Source organism: Staurois parvus, unplaced genomic scaffold (assembly GCF_062004578.1).
Source record: "Staurois parvus isolate SC_StPar_1 unplaced genomic scaffold, SC_StPar_1.0 ptg000536l, whole genome shotgun sequence".
NCBI classification, from domain to species: domain Eukaryota; kingdom Metazoa; phylum Chordata; class Amphibia; order Anura; family Ranidae; genus Staurois; species Staurois parvus.
In genome coordinates this window covers 255,403-282,538 of record NW_028318332.1, presented here as the reverse complement: position 1 = coordinate 282,538, position 27,136 = coordinate 255,403, and the positions used below count along the sequence as shown (strand labels likewise).

The 27,136-nt window shown below is 39.4% G+C and overlaps 1 protein-coding gene across 1 annotated transcript in view; it reads left to right on the top strand.

The window, feature by feature from the left end:
• Positions 1-27,136, top strand: part of LOC149451491 (protein unc-13 homolog C-like) — a gene marked incomplete at its 3' end in the record, with an annotated part of 532,349 nt that overhangs the window by 256,409 nt on the left and 248,804 nt on the right. The window contains exons 5-6 of the mRNA XM_089690607.1: positions 19,888-19,966; positions 23,407-23,412. Of these exons, the coding sequence (XP_089546733.1) occupies positions 19,888-19,966; positions 23,407-23,412 (85 nt within the window). The remainder of the gene's footprint in view (positions 1-19,887; positions 19,967-23,406; positions 23,413-27,136) is intronic.

Below are 27,136 nucleotides of genomic sequence, written 5' to 3'. Positions count from 1 at the left end.
TCTGTCTGGACAGTGCTGATTGGCCCTGTGCTGATCACATGCACCCTCCCAAGAAAAAAAAAAAACTCTCTAGCAATACACACCAAACTGAGTATGTGCAGCTTGCCTCCAAGGCTCTGTTCTCTCAGGAAATGGATTGGGGAAAGTAGGAGGGGAGGATCAGAGAAGATGGGATCAAACATCCTTTTTACACAATGCAGAGGATTAAACCTCTTAGGTTCCATAGTGAGTATAACAAGCATGCTGTACTGCATATACAGACTGATTTTACTGTTGTGGGTTTAGCAACACTTTAACTGAATTTTTCTGTTGGTTTAATTCATCCCAGCATTTGTTGCTATAGCACAACAATAGTGATTACATTTTAAGATGTCAGTAATATATTTGCATGATAAAATTATGCTCCATCATGAAGCAGCCAGCTGTATTACCGATTGTTCCTGCTTTAGACTTCTAAGCATCTGAGGCTAGCCTAAAATGTAAAAAAAAAAATCATTGGTTGCTATAAGCTGCTGTCTTATGCAGTTAATCATTGCTTTTTGCTCTTAGCAAACATATCTACATAAGTAGGACTGCAGTAATATAATGTTCACTGGGCATTTCATAAAATCATAAAGTTTTGTATGTCAAAAGACATAACATTTTTACAAAAGCAAATTTGTACATAATTGATAATATTTGTAGTTGTGAACTTGAACATCAAAAATAGTTTTGTGCTAGTGTACATTTTATGATATAGGTGCAGATTGGCAATATGGTGACATCATCCTCCATTTTGATACAAACCATGCAGCTTGTAGCGCAGGTAAAATATCAGTTAACATCTGCTTGACAATGTCTGTTTTTATGTGTTTAATAATGAAGCAGCAAGCATGTTTTGCTGAACTGCAAGCCCAGCATGACAAGCAATGTGGAGATCTAATACCCAAGGGTCAGTTGCCTACACTACTCCAGATGTTGCTGAACTACAACTCCCAAAGCATTACTAAAAAGCAGCTGAAATTGGGAGTGTAGTTTATTAACAGATTGATATTGGTTCCAGTTGCATTTATCAAGAGGAAAGGGAACCATAATATAAATGGATTATAGTGACAATACAACTGACACAAAGTAAAAATATTTCTGTCAAGGTGTTACTAAATGGTAGACTACTCAGCTTTGCTATATATATATATATATATATATATATATATTCATGGACAAAAATTTTGGTACCTCTGCATTTCTGTCAGATAATGCACCACTTCGCCCAGAAAATTCTTGCAATAACAAATATTTAAGCATTCTCATGTTTATTTATATTGTTTGTATTGGTATGACATAAAGTGGAGAAACAAAAAGCCAAATCTGACAACTTCCACACAAAACCCCAAAAATGGACTGGATAAAATTATTTGCACCTTCAATTTAATATTTGGTAGCATTCCCCTTGGAAAAATATAACTGAAATCAATTGCTTCCTGTAATCATAAATGTGTTTCTTACACCTATCTACTGGAATTTTGGAGCACTCTTTCCTTTTCCCAACGACCGTTTTGAGATCTCTCCACAGGTACTCTATAGGATTGAGATCTGGACTCATTGCTGGCCAGTTCAGTACTCCTCAGCGCCTTGTCATAAACCATTTCTGGGTGCTTCTTGATGTGTGCTTTGGGTCATTGTCCTACTGTAAGATCCATGACCTCTGACGGAGACGCAACTTTCTGACACTGGGCACTACATTGCACCCCAGAATTCTTTGTTAGCCTTCAGATTTTATACAGCCATGCACACGGTCTAGACATCCAGTGCCTGAAGCACCAAAGCAGCCCTAAAACATCAGTGAACCTCCACCATGTTTGATTGTAGGGACTGTATTCTTTTCTTTAAAGGCCTCATTTCTTTTTCTGAAAACAATAGACTGATGGGCTTTACCAAAAAGCTGTAATTTTGTTTCGTCTGTCCACAGCACCTTCTCCCAAAAAGATTTTGGCTTCCTCAAAACCCAGTGGGGTCCTTCTGGGTCTCCAATAGCGCCCCTTTTCATTCAGATGGCGACGTATAGTGCGAGCTGACACAGTTGTACCCTGTGCCTGAAGGTCAGCTTGAATTTGTCAGGAAGTTGATCGAGGTTCTTCATCCACCATTGGAACAATCCTTCATTGCAATCTTTGATCAAGTTTTTCTCTTTCATCCACGTCCAGGGAGAGTAGCTACAGTGCCATGGGCTGTAAACTTCTTGACAATGTGGCACACAGAGGACACAGGAACATTAAGATCTCTTAATTGATATACGTGAGTTTAATTACAAATTACAGGAGCATCACAAATTTGGAATGTAATTATTTCATACAATTTTTTACCCTGATTGGGCATTCTTTAGTAAAGCTAAGTGAAGGAAAATGAGTGCAACTGCACTTTCAGAGAGCACAGTCTATTTGCCTGTAGTAAATCAACTCTACACCTTTTATTTAACCACTAGTCTACAGGGCACTTATACCCCCTTCATGCCCAGGCCAATTCCCAGCTTTCAGCGCTGTCACACTTTGAATGACAATTGCGCGGTCATGCAACACTGTACCCATATAAAATTTTTTGCATTTTTTTGAGACAGAGCGTTATTTTGGTGGTATTTAATCACCTCTGGGATTTTTATTTTTTCTTAAACCAAAAACCACAGAAAATTTTGAAAAAAAAGTGTTTTCTTAGTTTTTGTTATACAATTTTGTAAATAAGTGATTTTTCTCCTTCACTGATGTGCGCTAATGAGGCTGCAGTGATGGGCACTGATAGGCTGCACTGATGGACACTGATAGGTGGCACTGATGAGGCACTGGTAAGTTGCACTGATGGGCATTGACAGGCATCACTGATGGGCACTGAAAGGCAGCACTGATACATGACACTGATATATGGCACTGTTGGGCGGCACTGACTGGCACTGTTAGGCGACACTGACTGGCACTGTTAGGCGACACTGACTGGCACTGTTAGGCGGCACTGACGTGCACTGTTAGGCGGCACTGATGTGCACTGATAGGCGGCACTGATTGGCAGGGCTGATAGGTGGCACTGATTGGCATTGATAGGTGGCACTGATGGGTGACATTCAAAGGCAGCTCAGATGGGCACTGATATGTGGCATTGATGTGCACTAGTATACACTGATGAGCACTGACTTTTGGCACTGATGGACACTGACAGGTGGCACTTCTGGGGCCACACTGATCATGAGGGCACACTGATCATCAGTGCCCTGATGATCAGTGTACATGTCCCCTTTGCGGAAAGTCGATTACCGGCTCTCCTCTCGAGCTGTCAGCGTGACGTCCTGAGAATGGAAGGACGTCATATGACATCCTATCAGAATGAGAGAACCACCTTGCGCCCGTCATTGTACTATATGGCGGGCGGAAGGTGGTTAAAGGATGCATATGTTATCCATATTTTGGTACCCCTGCATTTCTGTGGGATAATGCACCACTTCGCCCAGAAAATTGTTGCAATTAGAAATGTTTAGGCATTTTCATGTTTATTTCTTTTTTTTTTTGTAAAAGCCAAATCTAACACAATCCACGCAAAACCCCAAAAATGGACTGGACAAAATTATTGGCACCTTCTCAAAATAAAGAATTGCATTTCAAGTTTGTGATGCTCCTGTAATTTGTAATTAAATGCTCCTCACTCATCTGTAACAATTTTTCGGCGCAAAGTGGTGCATTATCTGACTGAAATGTAAGGGTGCCAAAATATGGGTAACATATGCATCCGTTACATAAAAGGCGTGGAGTTGATTTACTAAAGGCAAATAGACTGTGGTCTCTGAAAATGCAGTTACTCATTTTCCTTAGTAAATGTAAAGGTTGTTAAGCTTCACTTAGCTTCCCTAAAGATTACCCAATCAGGGTAAAGAATATATGAGAATACCCAATCAAGGAAATAAACAGCGTTTGTTTGCACATGATTGGATGGAGGAAATCAACATATTTACAAAGTCCTGTGGAAAATGAGTGTAACTGTATTTGCAAAGTGCACATTTTATTTGTCTTTAGTTAATCAACCCCATTGTGTTATTTGTTTGCACTTTACATACCCCATTGGGTAGAGTTCATTTTACTTACTGTTCTACAGATGCAACATGAAGTTAAAGAGATTTCAGTGATTGGTGTTCCCCCTCAGATATAAATGTCCCAGGAACACTGAAAGATTTACTTTTACCTCTGGTAAAGGCTCTCTATTTTATATTCTATATACTATTTTTCTATCTCACTGACAGTGGTCCAGTACAGATAGAGGGCTACACCTCCCCAAACAGAGCAGAGGCAGCAAACAAAATCTTTCCCTCTGAAAAATGTAAAAAGAATATTGCCCTTACATGAAATTTAACGTGTATCTAAAGCAGGGGTGCTCAGTCTGTGGAAGAGTGAGGGCCACTTAAGTGATTTGGTAACCAGCTGAAGGCCACATTGAAATGAAATTATTCAGAATTTAGGAAGTTTTATTTTGAATAGCATAATGAACATTTTCCTCCTGCAGCTACTGAATGCCGGTGGGAGAGAGAGGAGGGGAAGATGCCACTTAGCAGTTGCAAGAGGAAAATGGAGAGGATCGGCTCCTATATAGGCCACCTCAACTGCCCCTCCTGTCCAAGTGTAAAATAGAATGTGACAGGAAGACAGCACGGGCCCCTGAAGAATGGGACGGGGTCACCATTGAGCCCCCTGGTGCTACACCAGTGGTTGGCGTGTGTGGTAAAACCACGTCTCAACTATGGGATTTACCCCCCCCCAATGCAAATATAAATGCCCCTTATAAGGCTGCTTTCATACTGATGCGCTGTGGTTGTGTGGTTGCACCACACCCACAAGTCATAATAGAACTCTATGGGAAAGTGCAGCTAACCCACAGGAAAGCTGCAGGTGCACCTGCGGATCATTGTGAAAGCAACCTAATAGTTGTAAACTCTTTTATAGGTGCTAATATGCCCGTTGCAAAAGATCAATGTATGTGATGTTTAATTCACTGACCTTGTCCTCTTCTAGTTTCTGCTGGCATCGCTCTCCAGCCAGCAGATACTTGGTACCACTCCGCCTGGGACAGGAGTTGACACTACAGAGGAGGATTGATGCACCCTGATGCTCTGGGATGGCGGATTGGCAAGCTCAGATCACTATCAAAGGGTTACCAACCTTTCCTGAACCGCGTTCTAGTGTGAACTGGCCCTAAGAGAGGATCTCATGTCATGCTGTGTCTAGAGGCAGGGAATGACCTAAATCTCTCCAATGGAACGTAGAATAATGGAAAAAAAAATAACACAGGTTTTACCCTTTCCCTACTGTATCCAAAACTAAACAAAAGATGGGGTTTTGCTTACTTTAACCACTTGCCCTCCAGAGGATTTACCCCCCTTCCTGACCAGGCCTTTTTTTGCTATTCGGCACTGCACTATTTCAACTGGTAATTGCGCAGTCATGCAATGCTGTACCCAAAACAAAATTTGTCCTTTTTTTCATACAAATAAAGCTTTCTTTCTGTGGTATTTTGATCATCTGCTTGCTTTTCATTTTTTGTGCTATAAACAAAGATCAAAAATTTTGAAGAAAAAAATATTTTTTTACTTTCGGCTGTAAATATATATAAAGTAAACTCAATGTTAGTAATAAATTTAGGCCAAAATGTATTCTGCTACATGTTTTTGGTAAAAGAAAAATTCCAATAAGTGTATATTGATTGCTTTGTGTGAAAGTTATATCATCTACAAACTATGGTATAGATACTGTAATTTACACCAGTTTTTTTGCTATACAGCGCTGCACTAGTTTAACTGACAATTGCACAGACATGCAATACTGTACATAAATGAAATTTATTTGTCCTTTTTACACAAAAAGAGCTTTCTTTTGGTGGTATTTGATCACCTCTGGGTTTTTTTCTTTTTGCGTAAACAAAAAAAGACCGAAATGTAAAAGAAAAACAAACACATTTTCTCATTTCTATCATAAAACAATATCCAAAAAATTAATTTTGTCATACATTTAGGTCAAAATGTATTTTGCTACATGCCTTTGGTAAAAATAAATCCCAATAACTTCATATTAATTGGTTTGTGTGAAAGATATAGCATCTACGAGCTATGTCATAGATAATGGAATTTACACAGCTTTTGCTTTGACTGCCTATCACATTTCTTGAGGTGCTAAAATACCAGGACAGTACAGACACCCCCAAGTGACCCCTTTTCGGAAAGTAGACATCCTAAGCTATCTGCTGAGAGGCATGTTGAGTCCATGGAAGATTTATTTTTTTTCCACAAGTTTCTGGAAAATGACAAAAACCTTATTTTTTACACACAGTTGTCACTTAAATGATATATTGCTCACACAAGCCATTGATATATGTGGAATTAAACCACAAAATATATTCTGCTACTTCTACTGAGTATGGGGACACCATGTGTGTGAGACTTTTTGGGAGCCTAGTCACATACAGGAGCCTGAAATCCAATGAACACTTTGAAAGTCTGAAGGAGCGTAACTTCCTCACTACCTATCACAGTTTTTAAGGCCCTGAAACCGGCCAAAAATGACACCTTTTTGGAAAGTAGACACCCCAAGGAATTTAAAAAGAGGCATGGTGAGTATTTTGCAGATCTACTTTTTTCTCACAAGGTTTTGAAATATAAAAAAAAAACATTTTTTTTTCTTCATTTTCAAAAAACTTGTTGCAACAAACGACATCTGCAAAATACTCACCATGCTTCTTCTTATCAAATTCCTTGGGGTGTCTGCTTTCCAAAATGGGTCATTTGGGGGGGGGGGGTGTGGGTGCTATCCTGGCATTTCAGGGCCTCAAACTGTGATGGTCAGGAAGTGTAATGAAGAAATAAAAGCCTGAAGGTGCTTATTGGATTTTGAGGTCCTGTACTTGGCTAGACTGCCAAAAAGTCTCTCACATGTGGTACCCCCATACTCAGGAGAAGTAGCAGAATGTATTTTGGGGAGTAATTCCACATATACCCATGGCATGTGTGAGCAATAAATCATGTAAGTGACAATTTTGTGTAGGAAAAAAAAATATATTTTTTTTTACATTTTCCAAAAACTTGAGGTTAAAAAAAAATAAATTCTTCTATTGACTCAACATGCCTCTAAGAAAATAGTTTGGGTGTCTACTTTCCAAAAAGGGGTTATTTTGGGGGGTGGGGGAATTTTATGCCCAGCATTAGAAGTTTATGCCACACATCACTCACTCTTCTAACCACCTGAAGACCAAGCCTTTTCTGACACTTTTTGTTGCCATGAAAAAAAATCTGTGTTTTTTGCTAGGAAATTACTTTTAACCCCCAAACATTATATACTTTTTTAAAGCAGACACTCTAGTGAATAAAATGGTGGGTGCTGAAATGTTTTATGTCACATGGCACTCGCACAGCGATTTTTTTAAACACTCATATTTTGAACAAAAAAAAACTTTTTATTTCCTTTTATTGCACAAAAACACAATATATAGGTCAATTATTTGATAAAATATAGATGATGATGGTATGCTGAGTAAATAGATACCAAACATGACATGCTTTAAAACTGTGCACGCCCCATGCGCTGGTGACAAACTGCATAAATATTTAAATCCATAGGCAATGCTGTAAAAGCCTTTACAAGCTATCATTTTAGATTTACAGAGTCGTTCTAGTGCTAGAATTACTGACCTTGATCTGACATTCGCGGTGATACCTCACATGCATGGTGCAACTGCTGTTTACATACTGGCACGGGGTCGACGCTCGCATACGCAGGTGCACGTGCAGGGGGCAAGGTTGTTTTTTTTTCTTTTTTTGTTATTTTGATTTTTTTAATTATGTTTACACTGTCCTTTTCATTTTTTTTATCAATTTTAATGCTATCACAGGGAATGCATCAATATCCCCTGTAACTTCAATGGGCATTGACATATATTCTTTTTTGAGAAATCTGGGATCTATCAGATTGTAGATATCTCCTCTGCCCTTACATTATCTAATCTCACCAAGAACGGTGTGATCAGATGCTTTACCAATTTACAAATGGCGCTGTTTATATCCTGCAAAACTGAAGTGATGAAATGCTCGTAGCTTCCGATTTCTTAGACTATAGAGATGATTGGCACCATTCCAGTCTCCAATCAGCTCTATGGTCAGCTAGAAGAAATACCGGTTGCATTCTCAGGTTCCCCCGATGGCACGGGACTGCCCGAGAAGGCTGAGGGAGGGGGGACATCTTCTGCTGCTTGTAAAAGCAATCCTGCAGCTAATTAGCAACTAGGATTGCTTTTACATGAAAGCCAATCTCCAGCTGAACAAATCAATACCAGGATCATTCAGGTATCATCCTGTTATACCACTCAAAGTCCAGTGATGTACCAGTACATCACTGGTCCTTGTTGGGTGTATATGCTATGTTTTTTTGTTTTTTTAATGCAGCCTGTGGGCTGAATGGAAAAAAAGAGAAGAAATCTCTGCCAGGAAACGTGTGGTATGCCCGCCATTAGAATATACCACCCTGCATCCACCCACTTCTAATGGTGGGCACACATAAAATTTTCTTTTTGTCATTCGGCCTCCTCAGATTGCTCTATTCACATCTCTACCAAAATTGTTTTTTGAAAATATATACCGAAGCATAGGGCCATCCACCCACTGGCCACCCCAGACCCCCATGCTTCGGCATATATTCTCTTTTTATTAACTGCGGATGACAAATCTCACCCAACAGTGCTGCACGCACCTACTCATGTATATTCTGAGAGCAAGACCCCTGTTGCTGTCAGAATAAACAAGTCGGTGCAGCAGCTGAATGGCATTCCTGCAAAGAAAACAGCAATGGTTAACGGCTTCATGATCTGGTTGTTGAAGTCCACCTCCCATGTTAAAGTTATAGTCGTGGACACAGAGGGCGTTCTCAACAACACCAGCTGCCGTGGCAATTTAGATGGTCGTGTCTGCATGAATGGAAGACAGGATGAAAACATCCTGTTTGTCCTTCCACTTCACTGCGAGCAATTCCTCATTTCTCAAGCAGGCTTTCTCCCCCTTTCTAAGACGGGTATTTACAAGCCGTTGGGAGATACCCTGGCGATTAGGTTGCACGGTGCCACATGCGCCAATTCCAAGATTGTACAAATGACTAAGTAGTGGCACGCTTGCATAAAAATTGTCCACGTATAAGTAATACCCCATTTGGAAAAAGGATGACACCAAGTCCCAAACTATCTTGCCACTGCTTCCCATGTAGCCTAGGCATTCGGTGGGCTCCACGTGACTATCTTTTCCCTCGTAAATCCGAAACATATATGCATAGCCTGTTGCCCTCTCACAGGTCTTATACATCTTGACCCCATATCTGGCACACTTGCTGGGAAGAAATTGTTTGAATGCAAGGCAGCCAGAAAAATTAATGAGGGACTCATAAACGCAGATGTTTTTTTGGGGAGTATAGACATCTGCAGATTTTTAGTAAAGGTGATTTATGAGGGGCCGAATTTTGTGGAGCCAGTCAAATTCAGGGTTACCCCTAGGACGACAGTGTATTGCCATTGAAATGCATAAAATGCATTATACTCTCATATCTATGCCTGGCCATGGCAGCAAAGAACACAGGCATATGATGAATCGGTTCTTTGAACCAATACAACCGCAATTCTTTTTTTTTTTTTTTTTTTTTTTTTTTTTAGTAACGCCCATGTTGAGGGTTAGGCCCAAAAAAACTTAATTCAGAAACCGTAATGGGTTTCCATGCAAATGGTCTGGCAAGGTTTGAATTTTGGTTGGCGGCAATAAATTGCTGTGCATATAAATTGCTTTGATCCACAATCAATGCATACAGATCTTCTGTGAAAAACCGCTCCAAAAAATCAAGGAGAGTAGATAAATTTGCTGTTTCCACCTGAATTCTGGGTTGGGCAGTGAATGGGGGAAGTACAGGTGCTGCAGAATTTGTGGGCTGTCAATCGAGATTTGCAAGCACATCTGGAAGGATACTCCCCACACCGGCCCGTGAACATATATATATATATATATATATATATACAGTTGCAAGAAAAAGTATGTGAACCCCTTGGGAATATGTGGAGTTTTGCATGAATTGGGCATAAAATGTGCTCTGAACGTCATCTAAGTCACAACAATAGAAGAACACAGTCTGCTGAACATAATACTACACAAACATTAGATGTTGCCATGGTTTAATTGCACATAACATGTAAACATTCACAGTGCAGGGAGGAAAAAGTATGTGAGGCCCTAGCTTAATGACTTCTCTCAGAGCTAATTGGAGCCAGGAGTGAGCCAACCTTGACTCCAATCAGTGTGATGATATTGGATGTGTTGCTGACAGCTGTCCTGCCCTTAAAAAACACACACCTGTTTTGGGTTTACTGGTTTCAAGAAGCACTGTCTAATGTGAACCATGCCTCGCAGAAAAGAGCTCTCAGAAGACCTACGATCAAGAATTGTTGACTTGCATGAAGCTGGAAAGGGTTACAAAAGTATCTCCAAAAGCCTTGATGTTCATGTGTCCACGGTAAGACGGACTGTCTACAAATGGAGAAAGTTTAGCACTGTTGCTACTCTCCCTAGGCTTGGTCATCCTGTAAAAATGACTGCAAGAGCACAGCGCAGAATGCTGTAATGAGGCAAAGAAGAATCCCAGAGTGTCAGCTAAAGACCTACAGAAATCTCTGGCACATGCTAACATTTTTGTTGACACATCTACAATAAGGAAAACATTAAACAAGAATGGAGTACATGGGAGGACACCACGGAGGAAGCCATTGCTGTCCAAAAAGAATATTGCAGCACGTTTGAAGTTTGCAAAAGAGCACCTGGATGTCCCACAGCACTACTGGCAAAATATACTGTGGACAGATGAAACCAAGATTGAGTTGTTTGGGAAGAACACACAACACTATGTGTGGAGAAAAAAAGGCACAGCACACCAACATCAAAACCTCATCCCCACTGTAAAACATGGAGGAGGGAGCATCATGGTTTGGGGCTGCTTTGCTGCCTCAGGGCCTGGACGGATTGTTGTCATTGATGGGAAAATGAATTCCAGAGTTTATCAAGACATTTTGCAGGAAAACATACGACCATCTGTCCGCCAACTGAAGCTCCGCAGAGGATGGGTGATGCAACAGGACAATGACCCAAAGCATACAAGTAATTCAACAAAACAATGGCTGCAACAGCACAGAATACGCCTTCTGGAGTGGCCCAGTCAGAGTCCTGACCTCAACCCGATTGAAATGCTGTGGCATGACCTTAAGAGAGCGATTCACACCAGACATCCCAAGAATATTGCTACACTGAAACAGTTTTGTGAAGAGGAGTGGTCCAAAATGACTCCAGATCGTTGTGCAGGTCTGATCTGCAACTACAGGAAACGTTTGGTTGAGGTTATTGCTGCCAAAGGAGGGTCAACCAGTATTGAGTCCAAAGGTTCACATACTTTTTCCTCCCTGCACTGTGAATGTTTACATGTTATGTGCAATTAAACCATGGCAACATCTAATGTTTGTGTAGTATTATGTTCAGCAGACTGTGTTCTTCTATTGTTGTGACTTAGATGATGTTCAGAGCACATTTTATGCCCAATTCATGCAAAACTCCACGTAATCCCAAGGGGTTCACATACTTTTTCTTGCAACTGTATATATATATATATATATATGTGATTATGTGCACCCATGCTGCCCTGTAGCAGTATTTCTGCTATAGGGTGGTCTGGAAGCGGTTAACTAGCTAATGACTAGCAAGAAAGACATGCTCTGCTGAATGGGCAAAGCAAGTCAATATTTTTGCTGCTCCAGCCAGTAACCTTTTAAAAAAAAAAAAAATACTTTTTACATTTTTAGCAAATTGTTTGTTGACAATTGTCTGACATTTGTAACGGAGGAAAAGTCCAGAAGGCTTTGTTGTACTGTAATTAAGAGGGAAAATCCCATGTTTAATTTATGATGCAGAAGAGGAAACAACAATGGTAGAGTTTCAGTGGAATAATCCCTTCGTTTATGCCTGGATAAGGGGGATTGTTCTGCTAAAATGCTGGCATCCTAGTTTTCTCTTCCATTCACAAAATAACACAGTATTATTATTTTTAATTACAACCATGATCAAAATGGATGAATTATTCCTCTGGCTCCATCAATTTCTATCTGATTCAGAGATGGTGGTTTTACAAATACAATATTGTAAGTTTTGTCATGGCATTGGCTACCAGGTATCATGTCCACAGTAAATAATAAGCAGTAATAATTTTTTTCATTCATATGTTTATTCCAAAACAGGGACCGCTTATTGTAATCTTTGTTTTAGTGAAGTTTTTAGTTTTGTTTGTTAATGAGCAAAAACAATCACAATTTCTTTCCAAATATCCAGCAACCCAAAATGGTAAGCAGTTTAGTTGTCACCAGGGGCGGACTGACAACTCGTGGGGCCCCCGGGTAATAGGAAATCATGGGGCCCATGTGTCCTTGCCCACACTCAAACCACACCCAAAAAAGCCTATGAAAGGTACCAGGGGCATCTCATGGGGCCCCCTACTGACACCGAGTAGTGCCCGAGTGGCTACATGGTCAGTCCGCCCCTGGTTGTCACTGATTACATCAGTAGACTGATCCAAAAACCTTCACTGCATTTTGCTAAAATGTCTTATCAGTCAATGAGCTTTTTTGACTTGACTATATAATAAAAAATTATTTCTGGCAATCTTCAGTAGGCCAGATGGTTTTGTTACCGCAAGGGGCTGGATGTTAATTGACATTTTTGGTATGACATGCTAAATAGGAAAATTAAGTTCTGTAGCTGGTATGTTCCTTGGGACGTTTGCAGATTTCTCAGGGTTTCTTCAGACTAAAATTTCTTATCTTATTAAGAGAAAAAAGCTTCAGAATGGCAATTACGCTAATAACTTAAATATTATTAAAAACAGGAAGCCTTTTGTTGCTTTTACAATTGTAAAACGGTGATATCTAAAGAAAAATAGGATTTTAACTGTCATCAGGACAGTTAGAACAATAAAAGATGATTGCTGATTAATGTCCATTATTCTTTAACTTATTAAAGCACTGTAAATATACTTTTATTCATGCTTATATTATGGAACTTTACAACCAAGTGATTATAGGTAATTATAGTAATTGTGCCTTCAGGGCATTCAAATGTTCTCCTTTAATGTTGCAAGGTATAACTATCTTATGTTGGCAGAAATTACACATGCAAAATGATGGCTCATACTCAGTCCAACTATATAAGTAGATACAGCATGTCCACTGTCCATGTTACATCAGTTTATCAAGGTCTAATTACCAGGGCTGTGCAAAATCACACACACACACACACATATATAATTTGCATTTCCAGGTGGGGGCGCGCGAGCCCTACCTAAGCCACCTTTGGCAGCTAGAGATGTCAAAAACTGGGTCCCGGCTGGTGATCTCCCCACCAACACCTGTCAATCTCCCCACCAGCACCTGGCGATCATCGGGAAAAGCTGACGGGAGAGACCTGTGTGTAAACAAAACAGGTCTCTCACCTGTCAGCTTAGACATGCTGCCTTGTATTTCTTTGCACAGCAGAGAAATACAAAGCAGCATCTCTCCCTAGTAAAGCACACACAGCACATAATGTAAAGCACAGCACAAAGGTAATCCTTTGATCCCTTCAGATGTTAACCCCTTCCTGCACAGTGTCATTAGTACACTCAGTGCTTTTTATTAGCACTGATCACTGTATTAGTGTCACTAATACCAGCAAATACAAATTCCAGTATATATACCACCATTTGTAGATGCTATAACATTGATGTAAACCAAATAATATACACTTATTGGGCTTTTTTAGCAAAGACATGTAGCAGAATACATTTTGGCCTAAATTTCTGAAGAAATTAGATTTTTTTCCATTTTTTTATTGGATATGGTTTATAGCAAAAAGTCAAAAATATTGTTTTTATAAATTGTCAGTCTTTTTTTGTTTATAGCACAAAAAATAAAAAATGTAGAGGTGATCAAATACCACTGAAAGAAAGCTCTATTTGTGGGGGAAAAAGGACATACATTTCATTTGGGAACAGCATTGAATGACCACACAATTATCAGTTAAAGTAACGCAGCACCATATCGCAAAAAAATGGCCTGGTCAGGAAAGGGGGTAAAGCCTCTGGAGGGCAAGTGGTTAAAACTAGTCATCAACCACGTTGGTGCAAAGTATTAATTCCATAAATTGAAGTGACACTAAAACCAAAAATGTTTTATGCAATTAAAACAATAAACACGTTATAGTCACCTGCTCTGTGCAATAGTTTTGCACAGAGCAGCCCAAAACCTCCTCTTCCAAGTCCCCTGCCAGTGATCTTGGCTCCTCCTCTTTTCCATGTGCGCCCATAGCAAGCCACTTGCTATGAGGGCACACAGTGCATGCTTGTTCATGAGCTTTGTGTGTTGATGGAGCCGCGCTCCATAGACACGTCTGGGTTTTAGCCCCGCCCCCCACTTTCTCCACACTGCATTACAGCAGAGGACAATCATTCTTGCTGCTGCTCAAATTCTGTGTGAGGAGTAAGAGAGGAAAGAAGAGATGCAGGAGTCAATGGCACTGGGTCACTTCTCCCCTCTCTCCCCCCTCACACAAGGAAAGGGGAGGACAGACAGCAATAAAATGTTTTTTCACCTTAATGCAGTGAATGCATTAGGGTAACATAAATGTTTTTTGCTTTAGAACCACTTTCAGTCTCCATGTTAAGTCGCCAGTTACAAGACTGTGCATATTTAACGTGGCAATTAGAACAGCGGGCTTGTTCTGTCTCTCCAATATAAACATTGAAAGTGTGATCTCTGTAACTTACAGTTGTGATGAGATAGTGATAACTCCAATCTTAGTTGAATACCACAGGCAGTGACTCAATACAGAAGACATCTGGTAGATATTGTGAAGTTTATTCCATAAACTGAGAGAATCTTACAACAATGAACATCTGATAGGTCAAAAGATCATAATGTGACCTGCTTCATGACATGAGGCTAGAAGCTGCAATGCCTTACTGTGAAGGGGGTGGGCTATCTATACAGCATGAACTAAACCAAAGGAAAGGGAGGAGCAGAGACAAATTACAGAGAAAACGTAAAGGCATATGACAGTCATGTGAAACATGACAGGGCTCCATTAACAAAGTGGTGTCTACCACTTTAAGATCCGTGGTAAAATACCTGTTAGCTGTTTTCAAAATTATTTTTACTATATTTTTACTGTGTGAGTTGTATTACTGTATGAGTAATGTTATGAAGTGATGCAGTGTTTTAGTAGTGAAAGCCAGCATTAATTTAATGCCGGCAGTAGTCTTTAACAACCAATAGACAACCAGAACGGGCGGCCACCACATCTTTAACAACCATGACCTATCCATATATTAACCAAACACCTTCCATATATTAACAACATGCAATGACAATGCTTCTAAGGAGACAAATACTTTGTTGTATCAAAGTAGCATTGACTCAAAGCAAAGTCCGGGAGGCTGAACTAAAGCACAGATCCATTTTTTTCTATAAAAGCAGCTTAAAAACACCATACTGTATGCCAGTGGGGGAAAAAAGGCTCACGTGTATCGCGCTAACCTCAGCGCTTAATCATAAAGGAGTTATGATTAAGTGCTGAGGTTGGTGAAATACATGCAAACCTTTTTTCCCCCACTGGCATACAGTATGGTGTTTTTAAGCTGCTTTTCTATAGAATAAAGTAGATATTTTAGATTGTAAGCTCTGACGAGCAGGGCCCTCTGATTCCTCCTGTATTCAATTGTATTGGAACTGTATTGTTTGCCCTCACATTGTGTTAATACTTTTTGAGTATGCCTTTTAGTTTTGGGTACCAGTTTACAAAATGGATGCTGAAAGTGAAAAGAATGCAGACAAGGGCAGAAAATTATTAAGGGACACTGGGGACTTTGAAGGATTAGCTGAACAAAATGTACTGTATTTCCCTTTAAACTAAGGTGATTAAGGAGAATATGATCACCTTGTACAAAAGCCTGAAAGTAAACTCGTGCTTTACTTTGGGGTCCATTCACACCAGCCACCACTTTACAACACAGCAGCTTGTGTGCAGTGCAGTCCGGCGGGAACCAATGCTCTGTACTGCACTGTTCTCTTTTTTTTTTTAACAAACTTTATTGAAATGTCACACGGACATTAAGTTCAATCTGCCGGTGTGTGGTGCCTCGCACTGCCCTGTAGTGCATTGAAAAAAAGTAGTTCATACACTATTCCTATTCTGCACACCATACCTGCACACCACCACCATGCAGTGGTGTGAATTGGGCACACAGAAGACAAGGCATTTTGTCTTGTCATGCGTGGGACTGTCCTCTCCTGATAGCGTAATGGGTTGGTGGCTGCCTTTAGGCCTTTTGCTGGGCTGGCCTCTACCCTGCTGTTCAGGATGTCCTCCCTTGGAGACGGTGGTACAGTGGAGATCGTCTTCTACAGCTCCTGCCTGTAGGTATGCCTCTTCCCTGAGCCCCCTCCCAGGCTCCACACTCCGTCCTCTCACTCCATCTTCCACCCAACACTGCTCCCCCACTCCCAGGCTCTGTGATTGTTAATGATTGTCTTGGTCACCATGTCCAGCCTCCTGCCAGGGGATTGGCCAAAGTCCCTCAAATATGCAGATCCTCCCTTCCTCTATCCCTCCTCCAGAAATCTCCCAGGTTTCTAGAGAGGTGGGAGGGCTCCAGAAGCCCTGGCCTTAGAACTTCCATAGCCTGTCCTGAGGTTAACTCCTGCCTCACTCACAGGCTGACTCATCCCAGGCTGCTACTCAGCCTCTGACTGAAAAAAAAAACTACCTAGTTAACCTGGAGGGCATTGCATGTGTAACTAATTTAAACACTGAGTTGGTGATGCTGGAACCCAAGAGAGATGAGCCTACGTCAAGGGCTTCAGCTTGCTGGCATCAAACATATTAAAATGTCAGTTTGGGGTGAACTGATTATTTAATACCTTTTTAATCTCAGGCTGTGCTATATGTAGCTTTGCATCATCTGTTTCTGCAGTTTTTGTTTTAGAAATTATTTGGATGGAACAATGGGCTTTGTTATATGGTATGAGCACTGCACAGTTTTTACAATCAACGGTTTCAGTTTTGTTGTTAGATGTCTTTTTAGAATTTCTTAGGTTGTTTTAAGAAAGAAAAAACACAGTGGGGGGACAGCAAACTGAACAGATCAGCAATATTGAAATGTACAGCTTGCAGCGGTTTTGTTCTATATTGATTCTTTTTTTGGATCTCTTTCCCCAAACTGTTTTCCTAAAAACAGAAATTATTATTTAATCAACAACTATATAAAAATTATGCATCAGCAACTTGTGTTTCATAGGCACTCATCTTTATATATTAATCAAAAAGATGAATTAGGAAACATACCGCTTAACTATTTAGGACAAAGATAAGTTAATTAAAACCATATACTAAAGCAAATTATTAAGAGAGGAGAGAATACATTGTTATGAATAGAAGCATATTGTGGACACTTCCCAAAAGGCACATATAAGTTCCCAAAATCTCTTTTGCTGTTTTAAAACGGTACATGAAATACGTATTCATAATGGTTATTATCAAACTTTGAAGAAAAGTAGATTGTGTGGATCATATTTAAAGTGTTAATAAACCCACAACAGTGAAATCAGACTGTATATGCAGCAAAGCATGCTTGTTATACTCACTGTGGAACCTAAGGGGTTAATCCCCCGCATTGTGTAAAAAGTATGTTTGACCCTGACTTCTCTGATCCTCCTTTTTTTCTGCTGTCCCCAATCCATCTGCTGATAAAACAGAGCCTTGGGGGCAAGCTGCACATGCTCAATTTGGTGTGTATTGCTAAAAAGTATTTATTTTTCTTTGGAGAGTGCATGTGAGTCAATTTCCAGAGAGAAGGGAGAGGGAGAGTGCATGTGAGCCAATGTCCAGAGGAGAGGGAGAGTGCATGTGAGCCAATGTCCAGAGGAGAGGGAAAGTGCATGTGAGCCAATGTCCAGAGGAGAGGGAGAGTGCATGTGAGCCAATGTCCAGAGGAGAGGGAGAGTGCATGTGAGCCAATGTCCAGAGGAGAGGGAGAGTGCATGTGAGCCAATGTCCAGAGGAGAGGGAGAGTGCATGTGAGCCAATGTCCAGAGAGGAGGGAGAGTGCATGTGAGCCAATGTCCAGAGAGGAGGGAGAGTGCATGTGAGCCAATGTCCAGAGAGGAGGGAGAGAGAGTGGCAGTAGGCTTGGGCACAGAACTGGATTGAGATCAGACTCAAGTAATTATTTGGGAGGAAATGCACATAAAAGGTAAAACAAATGCATTAAGGTGAAAAAAAATTAGCCTTTATAAGAACTTTAATTTCAATTTTCTATTTCCCAACTGCAAGTGCAAGAAGAAGCCATATGCATAAAAAAAGTCTGTGATTAAGACTTAAAAATACCCAAATATTAATGTCTTTTTGCATCTCTTAAATAAATGAAAACAAACTCCATGTCTGGGTAATCAATGGATTTTCAATGTAAGTGATACAATGGTTTTCTTCTTCAGCTGGAGAAAATTAGTGACAAGTTCTCTAGGCTGTGCAAGACAATCACAGCTTCCCTCTCACAACCCTGATCCTGAATGGGTTTTATGCTATATCAATGGAAAAGACTTCTAATATTTAAAGCACTAGTAAACCCCTAAAAACAAAAATGTAAAATATTGTGGTTTAGCAGTTCTTAAATGTGGTGGCTGCACTAGTTTTCTTTTATTAAGCCTTTTTTCTTTGTTTTCACTTGGTGATCTGACCAGTAACACACTTCCTGATGTTTCCTGTCATTTGGATAGCTGCATTTTCTAGTTGTGGGGGTAGGGGCTAGGAGAGGGTAGTAATAGCAGATTTAGATGGAATTCACTAATAAAATAAAGCCAGACTCCAGCTAACACTTTTTAAGCAGGTATAACATTTATTTATTTATTTCATTTTTGGATAAAGGTTTTACACATCTAAATAGAAATAAGCACCCCTGTCAGTGGGAGATTTTGTCTTAACTGACACTTTTGCTGGACAGCTTGGTCTGCTAAAGGAAGTTGAAAATAACAGACTCTGTTCAAAGCAAGACTAATCCCAAAGCCAAAAATATCATATATTGCAGCTTACCAATCATTAGGTGTGGTGGCTGCATCCATTTTCTTTTTTTAGGCTTTTCTTCACTGTTTGTACCTGATGATCTGACCAGTAACACACTTCATGCATTAAAGTGCCTCCACTCTGGATGAAAGAGAAACACAGACACATTTGGACAGCATTGAAGGACGGTAGTGTTGGATGCACCAACAGATTTATACTCACTAAATAAATTGAAGCCATACTCTAGCTAACACTTTATTAGCCGTTCTGGCAACAATTTTTTGTTTCTTTTGGGATACATGTTTTACATAAAAGCTGATCATTGTAAGCACCCCTGTCAGTGTTAAATGATTTAACTCAAACCTCTAACTGCTTGTTCCATTGAAAAACAGACTTATTACCAGGATCACCAGGTGAAAGTAAAAGAAAGAAAGCCTAATACAGCCATCACATCTAAGGATTTCTAAGATGCAATATAGTAAATATTTGCTTTTGGTCTTTAATACCCCTTTAACTAGCATGTTTTATTAATTGTACTATGAATATAATTTTGGAGACCGAGAATCAGCTTGACAATTAGCATTTTCAGAAAAGATATCCGCAATGGCAGCCCACTTGTTGCTCTAATGTCAGGCTTAACCACAAATGTTCATGTTACAATGCAAGCATTAAAATGGATCAAAATAAAAAAAGATAAATGATGATTACCTTTTAACCAAGGTATGTTTTTTTCTTGGCAGACCTGGAAGTGGGCTTTATGGGATTGACAGTATGCCAGATCTACGGAGGAAGAAGACTCTGCCTATAGTGAGAGATCTGGTAAGCTGTAATTTTTGTAATTATGGGATCTGACTAATAAATACTTGCAGAGGTTTAGATTCAGTGATATTTAGGATAAAGTAATGATGAATGAATTTATAATGCATAATTCCATATAGCAGTCAAATAGCAGTGTTGTGCTCTCTAGTGGTGCACCATTAAACACTATATTCTGTTAAGCTGGTATAGCAGTGCATCCCAGTGTCCTCCTATACCATTTTATTACATAAGCCACTAGATAAAACATGTTGACTCCATCTCTGCCTGTGTGACAGCATCATAAGTATAGTGGTGCACCATTCATTTATTTCTAATAAACTGTCATTGTAGCATATAGAAATGGCGTCTGTACTATTTTATTACACAAATCACTAAATAAAGATGTTGACTCAATAAGACCAGTTCACACCTTGAATCGCACAGGAAAGCACAGTGCATCCATTTGCGCTTCGGGTGCAGTGCGATTTCAACACATTAATTTCAATGGGCTAAAATCACGCCGAACCACACCAAAAGTAGTGTATGCACTACTTTAGAAAATGCACAGCAACTGGATTGTATGTTATTACTGTACCATGCAATCTGGTGCAGGAAAATGCACTGTGCTTGCGGCCTGCATTTGAGGTGTCATTAAGTTAACATTGACAATTACTGCAGATTGCAGTGCATTTTGAACACAACTGAACAGTTTCTCTGCACTATTTTCCCGCACTTTGGTGTGAACTGGTCCTGTGTGACAGCATTATGAGTATATTTATAGTGCAGAACTTTAGTGGAAATCTAAGGGCTCATGCACATGGCCATATTATGGGACCTGGGAGCCACAGATGTTGCATACAGCCTCCTGTACAAATTAATTATAGGATACGACTGTACTAGATTGTACACAGGTACACGCAACTTTGAGCAGAAACATACATAAATGTATGGATGTACATTAATGGACGCACACCAATGGACATGGGTTGTCTAGGTCTAGGGGCATATATCAGTGCACATGTGTGTTTACTCTCAGAGATGCATACACCTGGATACTGCCACATACAGATGTATTATTTAATTATTTGTACTGTCTGAGGTGAAGAAGAAGGTAGATGATGTCAGGATCTCTGACTCATTCAGACAATACAAAGCTGCCTATGAATGGTTGAGTGGAGCTCAGTTCGACTCAGTTTTATTTTGGGTGTGGGAAGGTAAGTGCCTATCCCACTGTCAGAAAACAACATTGTATACTGTTGCTGAGGCACTTACTTTATACAGGGCCATCTTTGCCCAAACAAATTGGTTAAAGTGAAAGTAAAGGTAGAGATCAGCTTTAAAGGAGACATAGGGCCAAAGCTCCTTTGGCCCACCTTCTCATGTGGATCACAGGAGTGCACTTAATTCTGCACTCCTGTGCCCCCCTTATTCAGTCAACTGCATGGTAAAATCCATTGTTGGCTGATGACACTGAGTTGGGCCAGACTCTGGAGGGATCCCGACTCTAATGGTGAGATCCACCCAGATTTCTGACTGGCATTTGGCTTAGTCAAAAGCCTGAGCTAACCGCTACCACCCTCTGCACAGCCTGGCACTCTAGTAAGCACTGGGGGGCAAAGCAGAGAAAGTTCATGTTTGCAGATTGCCAGTGTACCTTTAACTGTGAACAGCACAGGAAATATTATGGTAGCACAAGATCTTCCAGTCTGGCACATTACAAAACCAGGAACTGAAATGGGAATAATGAAATGTGACGTGAAGGCTTTCTGTGATTTTTAATATAGCCATTCAGCTTGTTTTATTTTGATATGTAAAGGTACTAGGTTTTTTTTTATAGTGGGGAGATAATTGGGCTACAAAAACACATATAATGCTCTATATCTCTCTAATTCTAGATTGTGTTAAATAACCAGCAGCAAAAAATATTTTTTTAATGAAGTTAGCTTTATGGATAAAACTGTTTTTACTTTGTATGAAATTAGACTGTAAGTAATGGACAACTGCTTTGTTAGGAAGATAATGTAAGCCACCAAGAGACTCCAGCGCAGAAGTGCCTGCAGCTGATACAGACCTTTGCTGCATTATGTCATTGTCGGTCAGGTTGATGAAATCTTCTCCGGCTACAGAAAATAAGTAAAATGGTAATGGACGGGTGATTTTTTTTCACTTAAAATGTCTGATCAATTGAACATAGTTTTCCTTCTCACCTCTGTGCTGCAATTTCTTCAACTGAGAATAAGAATCTTATAGAGATGGTTTATCTCTGCAGACAGAGGTGCTATTCAAACTGTCTGGTTATATAGCATGTTGGAGCAACGGGCAGAGAAGGGCTTCCCATGCCACATTTCCTATGTCCCCTTTCTCTTACTTTCTGGAAAAAGGCAATGTGCACAGCGATTGCATTGCTCCATGGAGAGCATTTATCTCAGTGTGAAATTCAGCCTTTCACATTGTCATATAAATAACCACAAAGTCATTTAAGGCTATGGGAGAGATATAAAAATTGAAGACCGTACAAAATGTTGGTATTTGTTAAAAAACAAAACAGATTGAATGCATCATGCATTGTTTGTTATAATCTTTTTCTGGTTGTTTCACAAACATTGAGGTTGATTTACTAAACCCAATAGTGAATGTTCACTTTACAAACTGAAGGTGAATTTAATTGAACGCATTTTACATTCAGGTAGCTGAGTACTTCAGCCTCCATGTGTATTGATAATCTTTCTGTTATCTTCTTTACAGCAGCACTCAGCCTAGTGGCCATTCAAACCAATCAGTAGTGTATTGCATGTGAGCATATGACCATGCTTATAGGAAGGGAAAGCAAGGGGAAGTGGAACTAAAGTCTCAAATTTAGAAAATTGCAAACAGCTAGGCTCTTTATGGTAGAAGAAACATGCAATGTCTCCTCAGCAATAAAACAAACCTGCCTGCCTCCTTGCGGTCTTCTTTAGAATGTACACTGAGCTGTGCATGCGCAGCTCAGTTTACATTCCATCACCGATCTTGTGTGTCAGGATTACTGAACACCAGTTCATGTGCAGTAGTGATTTCAACCTGTGCAAGCTAATCAACATGGCCACAGATTGGCACTCAGAAGAAGCTGGGTAGAAGAAGATGCCTATGCCGTCATAGGACCGTTGAAAAAGTGCGTGTGTGTGTGTGTAGATATAGATATATATATATATATATATATATATATATATATATATATATATATACACACTGTGTGTGTGTGTATGTGTATATATATATATATATCTTAATTACATTTTATAATTGCATAATCTGGCCAACACTTATGCTTTTTTTTTAAGTAACCTGTTAATTTGAGTACCTCACTTCTTTTTATTCTCCATCACTGACAATTCTGTAAAATTGCTTATTTGCTTTTATTGGTAGGTCTTTACTAATTATTTTTTTTTACTTTTCCTTCAATATGCCTCCTGTGATTACAGGCAATGGTAAGTAGACTTCTCTTTATTTTTGTGTAACTAATTTACTGTCCATGTGTTCTGAGAGGAAACAATGTTAAAAAAAAACAATAAAAATATTTTAAGAACTTAGGCATACTAGCCCACTCAGCCTTTAGTTGTAATGAGAACTGTTATGAAAAAAAATACCTTTACCTAAGCTTAACTAGGGAGTTTCCAGTAGTTTAGGCAAATGCACATTTCAGGTTCCAAAGTGTACCAAGTCATAACATATTGTGCATATGAATGAATAGTATAGAAAACCTTTTCAAATTTAGTATATCCCACCCATCATTGCTGATTAAGGAAGGCTTGGCTTAGAACATTTTGATTAATAGATAATAGGACCAATTTTGCAAAAATAAATCAAAGGACAACTGCATTCAACTCTAGTATTTCCATTATGAGTATATTGCCGCTGTGTGGGAAAAAAACAAACTGCCTGTCAAAGTTTACATTATAGGCCAGTTCACACCATGATCACAGGTGCAGTGCGATATCAGCCTATTTATTTGAATGGGCTGAAATTGCACCAGACTGCACCAAAAGTAGTGCATACACTACTTTACAAAACACACAGCAACCAGATCGAATGGTACTACTGAACCATGTGATCCGGTGTAGACAAATGCACTGCGTTTGCAACCTGCATTTGAGGTGTTAAGTTAACACTGACACCTGCTACAGACAGCAAGTGCAGTGCGTTTTGAACATGGCACAGGGAACGCTGGTTTTCAGCACTGCATTCTGGTGTGAACTGGCCCTAACTGGCCCTTTTCAATTTATAACTAAATGTATCCATAACAATGAATGTATGAATGAGTTTGATATTAATCTTTAGTAGATTATGATACCAGGACAACATACATACAATTAAGAAACTATGGAGAAAAGGCTTATTTGCTGTATTATTGCAGTCATCATTTTTCTTTATGTGGGTCTGGTCTAAAAGCAGTTAAACATTCATCCTCAGCTCCATGGGTGTTTGTCTTAAGTTTAAAAAATATACACATCAAACAAGGCTACTGATAAGCTGTCTTTCCTGTCATGTCCTGTGTTATTGTTTTATGCCCATGAGAACCTTGCGGGTTTTTGTTCCCCCTTTTTGAGATATAAACCAGCAAAGGAATAATGAGAGGTATTCAGATCAAAGATTACAATTTGACTTCATCATGCCAGAAATCTCAAACGGATTTCTTACTAGTGCCATATCTGTCGACTTAGAAGAATTAGATAATGCCATTGCTTATATCTAGCTGACAAATGCACAATATCTCTTTTGTGTTAATCCATTGTTTATTTCTGTAATAATACATACAGAAAGCACAGATCTGCCTAAAACAAATCAACTGTTTCTATCTCCAGAAATGCCTAGAATAGTAGGAAACAGCAGATTTATAAATGTCAAACATTTTGAGCCCTGTACTGATGTGGGGACCTTTACAAACTGATTTTTGATTGTGATTGTTCACGCAGCGTAACTTTGCTGTTTTAGGTTTAATTGTAAAAAAGAGCATTTCCATCAGACTAGTAGAATTTTTAAATATGCAACTATTCAAAGACTCAAAGGAGAGCTTTCTGATAAGCATTGCAGTTTAGGCAATGCTAGATTAGGCAATGCTAGATGGTGCAGCTATAAAGCTACGCAAAATTTAAAGAAAAATAAAAGTTTTTATTTTATTGCAGAGTACTGCTTTTGGGATCAGTATTGTCAATTTGCCTTGGAAATCAGCCCTCGTCTGCACTAAATGCTGTATTTTGTCAGAGTGCTTAAACTGACTGAGACATATTCCGCTGCTCCTAATTGGGAACTACTAATACACTATTGATATACAATAGTTTTAGCTTGGGTAGACAGGGTGAGCCTGGCTTTCAGGGGATAGCCAAGAACCTAAGAAAACAACTACCAAGGGCTCTGTTTACACCTGTTGTGTTTTAGCTGAGTTTAAGGTACAGTGTGTTAAAAAAATCTTGCTTTCTACATCTTTGATGCGTTTTCACCAAAATGCGCATTATATAGAGTTCAGTGGTGATGAATGTAAAACACAGTTAGAGCACAAGTATGAACCAGGCCTAAGGCTAAGGTTCCCTAACTTTTAAATAGATTCCTTAACCACTTCCTGTCCGGACACTTTTACCCCAGGGCAATTTTCAGCTTTCAGTGCTATCACACTTTGAATGACAATTGCGCGGTCATGCAACACTGTACCCATATGAATTTTTTACCATTTTTTTTTGAGACAGATAAAGCTTTATTTTGGTGGTATTTATTCACCACTGGGATTTTTATTTTTTTTGCTATGTAAATGAAAATGTCCAAATTTTGCAAATAAATAATATTCCATCATAAATCTTGGCCAAAATTTATTCCGTTATCTTTTTAGTAAAAAAAAAAAAAATAAGCCAAAGTTAGTTTATAACCAAAAATTATAATTTTTAAACATTTTTTTTACATTTTTTTAATATTTTTTTGGGGTTTTTTTTTTTACATACTGTCACCCTAGCAGTACAGTGTTACCATGGTGACACTGTACTACTTGTGGGGGGTGATGAAGATTTATTTTTTTTTTTTTTACACTGATTGCTTTTACATCCATATAGGTTGTAAAAGCAATAATTTCTCTTTCTCTCTGTCTGCATTCTTGTAGCCAGTGAGAACTACTGAGTGAGCTGTGATTGGTCACAGCTTGTCACATGGTACAAGGCTGTTGTGAATAGCCTTGTACCATGTGACCTCTGTGATCATTCACAGATTTCACACGTAGTAAGCAATGATGTCACAAGTGACATCTTGCTTACTACTTTGCATGTGATCACATGATGGCCAGTCAGTGATCACATGATGGAGACCTCGTACAGAAGTCCCGTCCGATCGGTGTTTCACTGTGTCCGGAGGAGCGCACAAGCAGGGTGCGGGGAGGCCGTTTATAAACGGCCACCCAACCCTGCAGTGCCACCTTCCGACCGTTTAAATACAACAGCCGGACGGGAGGTGGTCAATATAAAGTGCTTGGAATATTGGATACTATAGCAATATTTAAAGTAGGACTATAGGCAAAACGTATTTTTCATTTTGGATAGAGTAAGAAAGGAACCCCTGTCAGTTTTTTGCCATTTGTGTCCCATTGGGGAGATTTACCTTCACTTCCTGTACCAGAGTCAAAACAGGAAGTGAGAGGAAATCCCTGAAAATTAAGGGAATCCCTTGGAGTCGCCCAGTCACCAGAACTAGTGTCCCCATTGGATGATTTTCCCTCTATTACTTTTCTGGGGACAACCCAAAATTTACCATTATCATTGAAAGTAAAAGAAAATCCTAAACAGGACAAAAAGAGAGGGTAAATCAAACAGGAACACACTGACAGCAATAAAAACTGATGGGTTTTCAAATTCCTCTCCACTCCATGCAAAACTAAAAGAAAAATGTTTTGCTTTTAGTTATACTTTATCCTCTTGTCACTGATATAAAGCATATGTGGTGTCACCAAGGTGGGCTTTCTTTTGTGGTGTTGAGTATACGCGTCCTGTTTTTGTTCTGGAAGCACACTCTGAAGTGATCCCCCAGAATGAAGACCGAAAGTCTGGTCCTGGTTTCTGATTAATGATCAGGAGCTAAGAGGAATGGCTCTATATCATGTGATTTACATTGATCACTTGTTTTAGATGCCTCGCCTACATCTACTCCCTAAATGAAAAGTCTTTGTTAAAAAAAAAG